The 8,892-nt window shown below is 40.7% G+C and overlaps 2 protein-coding genes across 2 annotated transcripts; both read right to left on the bottom strand.

Moving 5' to 3' along the window:
* Positions 1-2,688: 2,688 nt before the first annotated feature.
* Positions 2,689-4,847, bottom strand: LOC108246677 (thiosulfate:glutathione sulfurtransferase-like). Its single transcript, XM_017434335.3, has 4 exons — positions 4,749-4,847; positions 3,460-3,576; positions 3,045-3,207; positions 2,689-2,932 (listed from the first exon to the last, which is right to left on the bottom strand). Exons 1-4 carry the CDS (start codon positions 4,759-4,761, stop codon positions 2,878-2,880), a joined length of 348 nt encoding a protein of 115 aa, XP_017289824.1. The 5' UTR covers positions 4,762-4,847; the 3' UTR covers positions 2,689-2,877.
* Positions 4,848-5,492: 645 nt separating this feature from the next.
* On the bottom strand, positions 5,493-7,924 carry LOC108246676 (LRRN4 C-terminal-like protein). Its single transcript, XM_017434334.3, has 2 exons — positions 7,770-7,924; positions 5,493-6,557 (listed from the first exon to the last, which is right to left on the bottom strand). The coding sequence occupies exon 2, from the start codon at positions 6,553-6,555 to the stop codon at positions 5,689-5,691; it is 867 nt and encodes a 288-aa protein (XP_017289823.1). The 5' UTR covers positions 6,556-6,557; positions 7,770-7,924; the 3' UTR covers positions 5,493-5,688.
* Between the last annotated feature and the right edge of the window lie 968 nt (positions 7,925-8,892).

Here is an 8,892-nt window from a genome sequence, read left to right as displayed (position 1 = left end):
GTAGTTAAAGTCTGTGAATCACAACGGCCTTTCCTTCATCACGTTTAACTCAGTTTTGTAAATACCCTGCACGTTACTGAAAAAATTGATCTGTAGTTTTTGTCAGAGGTCAACCTTCAACATCAGATGTGGAAAAAAAAAAGCGTAGTAACCTCCCCTCCCCTCCGATAACTCAGACAAAACGGTGTACCTGTAAAATAATCTCGCTATATTGCGAGATTATCTAACAGGAAGCTGCGAGAAATTAAGCTACGGCTGTTTCCTGCGAGGCTCACCGGAGTTCATGCTGTACGGTCTGCTGACCCAATCTGAATTTGAGGTGGATCTTTACCTGTAGAAAATCAAAAATGAAAGCAGATTTTTCTCATTCTGAAAACAGATGACTGAGCAGGGAAGCGTTACGAACCCCTGCGTTCGTCAAGCTGAACATCCGCAGGAATGCCTCAATGTGAGCCTGCCACCTTGGCGTCCAACGTCCTGCATCTTTTATCTGCAAGAAAGGCAACACGTTAACTCCAGGCTGAATTGTTTCAATGAAAAAGATAACAACTAAAACGCTTGATATTTGAGTCACTTACAGACACTTAGAGGTTAACATGTCTACACTTATGCAAGGCAGGTATCATTAGGTTTAATAAAATGGACGACTGGGATTACCTGAAAAGTCAGGAGCACCCTGAGCGACCCATACAGATCTGTAAAGGCGCTCAGCTCTTCGGGGTCCAGCTCAGGACGTAGCCACACACAAGAAAGCAGGCTGTTTTTCAAATCTGTGAGGAGCAACATGAGGGGGGAAAAAGGAGATTATGCAGGAAATAAAGCTGTGAATAACGGTTTGTGTGCATTATTTGTGTTTACACACCAGGATGAAGTGCCTCCAGTTCAACTCCTGCACACCAGGGACCGGCAGCTGCGACTGCACCACAAAAGAGACGATTTAGATTGGATAAAACTCTTAAAACTGGGATTATAAGGATATATAATAACGGGATGATCATCATTCAAAACGACCTGGTAATTATGGTATTCAAAAGAAAAACCTAATATTCTGCATATTTTAACATATTATTGTAATATGAATTAGCAATAATAATGTTATTTAACACTGTGTGGCTTTCAGCACCATTTTTTGATTCAAACAATATAATTTAAACGTTTTTTTAATGATAAGGAACACTTTAGTTGTTGTCAAATCAGGTTTTTCTACCATGAAAAAACTTAAATTTTGCTTATATTTAAAAACTTCAGAAAGCAAAGCTCTTGTTTCTTTAAAAACCAAAAAAAACACCTTATTTTGTTTAAGCAAATGATGAATATTTCGATCTTGCAAATAAGGAAGTCGCGCTTCAAACAACTTTTATAGCTTCACTTTGCCTATCCGAGTGAATAAATAGCTAACATGATGATATATATTCTCAGCTGTTTTGTTGTGTCTTACCTGTGCAGTTTAACCTTTGAGCAAAAGACCCAGTGTCCGTCCACAGAAGCACCAGAAGCCCTCCGGAGGACTTGAAACCACGTCGTTTTCTTCGCCTGCTCATTAGCATAATCAGCCGCAGCGCCTGAAGACAACAAACTGCTAGCTTAGCAAGCTAATGCTAATTGTCAGGAATATCTTTAAAATGAGATTTTTTTTTTTTCAATGTTTGTTTTAGAACATTTCGAGAATTTAAAAAAAAAAAGTCTTCACACACATAAACTAGTTTTTTTTAACTGTTTGGAACAAAATAATTCAAAACCACCTGTCGTATTTCTCGCAGCATTATCAAAATGGTAGATTTAGTTTGACACGAGCTATCATAATTAGCTGCGCATGCGCACTGATTTACAGCCTGGATTACACTGTAAAAAATATTGAGTTTTATTAACTTTTCATAACTCCACTGATACTATTTACTCACCTGTCAATGAATTACCATTGTCAGGTAGTTTATTAATTCATAGAGGCCTAATATTTGACTTTTTATTGGCTTTTTTGAAGAAACTATAGTCTTTTGTGAACGTCAGTCATAGACATGAATTTAGAGGCCAATCTCAGCTTTTGTGTGTGTTTATAAATTAAATACAGTAACAATCAAAGCAGTGCTTCTTATTCAGGATTGTTATGTTGGTGTGTTTACTCCCCCTTTTGTGTTTTCATAAATGCTATGAGACTGTTATTTATTTTGGATTAGTCACATAGTTAAATAAAACCCTTTGCATGTGTCAGAATTTCACAATCAAACGCAAATACAGTGTGGTCTGATTTACATTAATATCACATTTCTGCACAGCACATCTAAATGTCCCTTTCTTCACTGCCACAGTTGCTCACGATCAATGTGTTCCGATAAAAACAAAAACAATTGCAAACTGCATGTGAATGATTTCCAAACCTAATGCCAAGGCTAAAATAAGAGACAATTTGTTGCATAAACTGGGGTTATGCCAATGGACCTATATTAAATTAGAAAGAACAAACCTGTGTCATTTGTTTGACCCTTACTGTCCACCATACTTTTAGAAATTTGCGAAACTTAACGTTATTAAGGATTGTCTATTCAGTCATGGGCAGATGAGTCAAAAACTTGTTTTGAATGTGTAATTAAATGTGTGTAATTAAAATACTTCACAAAGGCCAGCAGGGGAGTTGTTCCTGCTTTTGCCTGTCTAGATAATACGTCCTCTAAAAGAATCCCAATACAGACATTTATGAGTATAAATAGCATAATTTATTGCATTTGTGTGCCATTTGTTTCATACATGTAAAATACAATGCAGAACTGTCTGCAGATCAACAGAATTAAATAAAGAAATTAAAAGATTTTTCCCTTTTGCATGGACAGGTTTCCAGATTTAAACAAATTAGAATATGCAGTATTCTAATTCAGCAGCTCTTCACTTCCTTTCTCTCATAGACCAGTCACTGTATCCACCTGAATAATTACGTGCTCTGAAACAGAAGGCAGATCATCAGTATATATATATATACATATAAAAAAAAAATATATATATATATATGTATAAAACATTTGACACAATACAGCAAACAGTAATTTAATTACTTCTCGTATCCTAGCTGATGGGCTTTCCTCATGGCCACTTCTCCTCGTCTGCCCGACTGGCAGTGGAACACCAGCTCAGGTGCAAGTTTTGCTGGTTTTGGTATCCCATACTTGGCCTGGAAATCGTCTGGATTCATTTGCAGGGCCGTTTCAACCTCATTGACTGTTGGGACAAAGAGAAGACAAGATAAAGAGCTCGCTCACACTAACCATGCAACATGGAGATGAGCTACTGATGCAAAAACACCAGAGAACCTGTAAAACCAGACCAACAATGTGCTCACACACCGCAGCACATTCATTATGTAAAGCAGCACGGTGCCGGTGCTCTGAGCAAACACGATTGCATTTTTTTTTTTTTTTGTTTCCCTTTTTTCATTCACGTGAAGTAATTTCAAAATGACAAGTGTCTCACGTGGAATGTGAGCGGCTCCAGGAATCCGCCCTCGTGCCACCTCTTCTTTGGTGCGTACATCAATCAGAATCAGATTTGGGCTCTTCCCCACGAGTCCCTTCAAGTCGTTGTAGGAGACTGACAGTGAGGGAGGGGGAAAAGAAAAAAAAGCACAGATGAAAAACTGCAACAACTGGATTTTTACTTGAGAACGTATCCCCTGCAGTCATTTTCAGAGAGAAGCAACGACTGTTCCTGTGATGGGTTGGGTGTAATATGACACCAGCCTTATTATTGAACAGTAAAGGCATCAAATATCAGCTCACATTCGAATAAAAAAAAGATCTATATCTAGTGGGTGGAACAGCGGCTATAGGTGTCGCCTCCCAGCAGGAAGGTTGCAGGTTCGCTTCCCGGCCTGGAGCCTTTCTGGGAGGAGTTTGAATGTTCTCCCTGTGCTCACCTGGGTTTCCTCCCACAGACCAAAAACATGCATGCTAGGTTAATTGGTAACTCTAACATTGTCCCCTAGGTGAAGGGCGGGAATGGACGTCTCTCTCATTTGTCTCTATGTGTCCCTGTGATGGACTTCTGTCGTGTCCAGGGTGGACCCCGCCTCTCACACAGTGATGGCTGGAGACAGGTACCAGCTCCCCGCAACCCGGAAGGAAGGAGATGGTAAAGAAAATGAATGGATGAATATATATATAGTGAGATATTTTACATAATATCACGTTAAGTTGCTCAACATCTTGAGCTTTTACGTGCACAAAAAGCTGAAAACACCCATAAATCCCAGTGATGACAGCAGAAGTCAGCCATCCACCTTCACTACGAGCAATACATTCCTCGCCATGTAATTAATCTTCGAAAACACAGTGAAGCTACAACGCCGTCACCCCGTTGATGAAACAGCTTAGGGTGTCGCAAAACATCATAAATATTTTATGTTGTTTGTGTTGTTGATCCTTGGGTAACCAGGTGCATTTTTCAGGGACCCAGGTAGCTTCATGTTTGGCACATATAGACTGCTGAGACACTCTGAAATATACATCTTTATATAAATAAGGAAAAACTAACAAACTATGATCTGTGCCCTTAGCTGCCTCCTGATGTAACGCTCATTATATAACTGTCTAGGTAAGCCTTAATAAAACTCCTATTTTCTACTTTAATATTATACAATTACAAAAACATTATCATTAGATATGACATAAAATGCTGCAGGATATTTCTGTCTTTAAAAATCAGATGCCCAGCAGTCATCTACAGTTAAATTATACCTGTCAGAATCAGTGAAATGGACTCACCTGAGTTCGCCATCCCTTCCTGACAGGAGCTGCGGGTTTGAACACTAATCTTCTGCCCTGATAAGAATACACCTTTTTTTTTTAACCTCAAAATGCTCGGTGACAAATAATTGGCTCGTGTACAGGAGGTGGGCGTGGCTTAGACTGAGGGACTCAGGCAGCGAGCCAATAGGGTCACAAGAAGATTGGCATCAGAGGCTTTTCAAAATAAAAGCAGGTTTCACATGTTCAGGTTCACTGCGAACCAATGACTTATAGTATATAATATTTAAATTATATATACGATAGTATATAATATATATACTATATATGCTATAGCAGTGGTTTCCAAACTTTTTAACTTCCGACCCATAAAATAACAGTGACAAAAGTGTGTGACCCCATCTGTTGGCTGTTTAAATATTCAAAAGTGCTAATAATCCTATAAAATAAAGCCATAATGACAACTCAAACAGTCTTAGCATCCATTTAGCTTTTCTTTTTAAACCATTAAATAACTTGTATTTCAATTCTCTGTAACAATTATGGTTTAAATATATCATAAAAATTGGGTTTTTAATTGTAACTTGATATTTGGAGATTATCTAAGGACCCCTACTTGGTGCTGGGTGACCCACACTGGGGTCACGACCCCAACTTTGGGAATCATTGTGCTATAGTATATATGTCATTGGGTCGAACAGAGGAGGTCAGGTAATGAATAGTAAAATCTATTAAGTGAAACAAATGAGCCAGGGCATCCACTTTTGTTTATATCAAAATAATTTTATTACGAACATTTAAGTCAGAAATTACGACCTCCCATGTACAATTAATATTAGATGCGTCAATAAAAAGCTCTACATTAAGTCTACAGAAGTTAATTTGCCAGCAAACGAACCTGTAGTTATAACCAGTTAGTTGACATATTGAAACATTTGTTGCTCCTTGAAACAGGAGTTTAAACAACTTTTTCTGTTGGTAAAGAAAACTTTTCTTTGTCTGACAGGCCTAGTGTCTTGTTCTCTGAGGCCGGTTTAAACTGCAGAGCTCCCTCTGTGCTGTAAGACGGGTTTCCTAGTCCGTCGGCGCTGTGTCTCTTTGCCTTTTGACGCTTTTGACATCTTCTGAGGATCACAGCTACTGCGACGAGTACGAGAATGAAGGCAACTCCTCCGCATATGATCAAGGCCAGTAGGTTATGGCTTGAAAATTCGGTGTCCTCAAACCTCCGGCAGGAGAACTGTGAGGGACTGCTCTCTCCTGCATTGTTCACGGCTTGCACACACACCTTCACCCCGCCCTCCAAAGCTCCTATCAGACCTCGCCGCGAAGAATCCCCAAACCTCAGAGTGCCGTCGCGCCTTCCCTCCACGATCACCCTGTAAGAGGACACCACGGAAGATGGAGCGCACCACCGCACCTCCACCTTCCCCGCGTTCTCCCCTTCGGTGATTGGCAACAGTAAGTGGATGCGCGGCGCGTGAGGGGCCACGTCGCCTCCGCTCCTGCCAGGACAGAGGCACCCGGTGTCGGCTGAGAGACGCTCGCAGGGCTCCTGGTTCTCCGAGCAGGCGTCGTGCTGACACGGCTTAGGCCTGGTGGCCATAAGGGGAGGCCTCACAGAGGCCCGCACCACTTCAGGAGGAGAGCTGTAGTTCTCATCATAGTTATCATAGTCGTCATCGGATGGGATCATGGTCAGGACTTTGATCTGTCGGCGAGTCGTGGGTGGGACGGTGGAAGCAGCATGAGCGAAGAGGTGGGAGTGGATGAGAGGCAAGGCAAAGAAGAGAAGAGCAGTCATGCTCATGTGCAGTGATGCCATTTCTGTGGAATAAGCACAAACACACACATCACTCACACAGTTAGATCTATAAGTCATTTCTTGTAAAACAGAGGAAATAAATCTTCATTCGTAACTTGGCCTGTATGTCACACCACTGTCCGTGCCAATAACAATACAATCTTGCTTTCAATATCAATACTAAGCTTAGCACAGACACCAATCCTGACTCTAACACCAGTTTTTTGTTGTTTTTTAAATCCAATTACATCACTGGGAACAAAGACGAATGAAATCTAGAAGATGGAAGTTATACAAAAACAAAACACAAAATTAGGCACAACGTATTGAGCACCTTCTGGCTAACAAAAATGTCTAAATGACATCTTAATTGACCATAAACCTCTTTTTTATCAAGTCATTTAGACATCCATAAGGTTATATCTAAAAGACAACTAATCAACCTTAAGCTGAAAGTTAGACGTTGATTAAACTTAGTTTTTAACTAAATTCAGCCCAGTTTTAGCTTAGATGGATAATAACCATCACTGAAATGCTCAAGATCCATACAAAATCACTGATTACAGGTAATTAAAGACAAACAAACAAACAAAGAAATAACAGACTTTTTTTAAAAAGACATTTGTAGGTAATCTGTCCAACATAAGGGACATTGGACGTATTTCTCACCTGTGAGACCTAGAGAGATTGAAAGCTACACACAAAAACAATAATGTTAGACTAGAAATTTAAAGAGTTTTTGTTTTCCCTCCTTGAAATAAAGAGTAAAAACAAGAACACCTCCAGTGTATTTTTTTTTTCCTCTCTTCTGTCTTGTTTTTTAAATCCTGTTTAAGCCCCCCGGATGGTTTTGTTTTCGTTTAATGCCTTCTTTTTATTTTTAAACCACACTTTCCAGCTCAGAAATGACTTTGAATAAGCCCAAAGATTTGCAAATGTCCCAGTTTCCATCCTGTAAACACTCTAAGATAAATAAATCTGAGCGCTGAAAGCTTTTCTGAGGTGACCCCGAACAGCATGTCCATTTTCTCCTGGCAGAGCACCAAACGAGTTCTGTGGGAGCCCGAGACGGGACATCAAGTTTGAACACTGGCTGATTTTTTGAAACAAACTACAAGCTCGACAGAAATAAGCCCTTCGCAGCAGTTAGTGTTCAGAAAGCGGTCTTGCAGCTGTGCAGCACGCGTCACAGTGATGACAGTGAACGAGAAGTGGTGAGAAATGTTCAGCTGTACCTGAGGAACGCTGGAACGCTGGTGGACCCGTCTGCTTTCCGTCTGCTCTTTGTTCCAGCTCCGGCTGCTGTTTCCATGTGCTCACAAATGTCTGCAGTTCTCACTGTTTAAAGCAGTTTCTCAGACTCCCTCCTCCTCCACAACACCCCCTCTTTTTCTCCCCTCAGTGCCTCTCCCTCCTCCTTTTTTTTCTGTCATGCTCTGTTTTTTGTTTTTTTTTTGTTGCTGTCTGGAATTTGTGAGTAAGTGTGGGTTTTAATGAAGGAGGGGTGGGGTGGGGGGCACCACCAGGCTGAGGGTTGTTCAGCATATCAATTTGCTGAGCTGCAGCAGGAGGCAGGCTCGTGCTTGTTGCAGTATGCGTTTGCGTTCCCTGCACAGGTCTGCTTTCGATACCTCGTTCTAAGGCTGAGGTTCCCACGTTCTCTGCAGGTGTTCTCATAGGAAAGGGCCGCTTTGCTGTGTGTGTTTACGAGCGCTGTTCAGGGTAGGGGGTGAGGAATGCACGCGTGTTTATTATAGACTCCCTCCACCTCCTGCACAACCCCACTGTGACAGAGGAACCGAATGATAGATGCTCTCTCTTTTCTAGTCCTTTTATGGGTAAAGCTGGCAAAGTTGCATGTTTTTTTTTTTTTTTTTTCGGTCTCAAGCGTAACTATGGCACCGGTGAGAGGAAAAATACCAGGGAAGATGCCTTCTTTCAGCTTTAAAGGATTTGCTGAGTCTACATTAGTACAAGTATCTGTGTATATGTATGACCACTCCAGGTTTTAGGCTGGAGGAAAGGTAGTAATTGTTGGTTTCATTTGTAGCTATTTGGAGACACCTCTGTCTGATTGTTAGCAAAATATCTCACAAATCACTGAACAGATTTTAGAGAAACTGGATGTACAGCTGATTAACTGCCTATAACATTATGACATTATGACTACAACTTCCTCGTTTACCAACACAAGATGATCCATTTTAAATCTTTGGCATGAAAGGCAGCGAGTGACAGGCAGTCCGTCAAGCAGGGCCGGATTTAGGAGGATGGGGGCCCCTGGGCTTGAGTCAACATGGGGGCCCACTATATATATATATATATATATATATATATATATATATATATATATATATA

The sequence above is a fragment of the Kryptolebias marmoratus genome, linkage group LG9 (assembly GCF_001649575.2).
Source record: "Kryptolebias marmoratus isolate JLee-2015 linkage group LG9, ASM164957v2, whole genome shotgun sequence".
Classification (NCBI taxonomy): Eukaryota; Metazoa; Chordata; class Actinopteri; order Cyprinodontiformes; family Rivulidae; genus Kryptolebias; species Kryptolebias marmoratus.
The sequence above is the reverse complement of the archived record's forward strand: the minus strand, read 5'-3'. Positions and strand labels throughout refer to the sequence as shown.

Bases quoted from the DNA above. Each gene is read 5' to 3' on its own strand.
- LOC108246677 (XM_017434335.3), bottom strand. The intron at 3,208-3,459 runs GTGAGACACTTG...TTGTCCCAACAG, and splicing joins TGGAGCCGCTCACATTCCAC to TCAATGAGGTTGAAACGGCC. The intron at 2,933-3,044 runs GTAATTAAATTA...CTTCTGTTTCAG, and splicing joins CATCAGCTAGGATACGAGAA to AGCACGTAATTATTCAGGTG.
- LOC108246676 (XM_017434334.3), bottom strand. From the start codon at position 6,555: ATGGCATCACTGCACATGAGCATGACTGCTCTTCTCTTCTTTGCCTTG.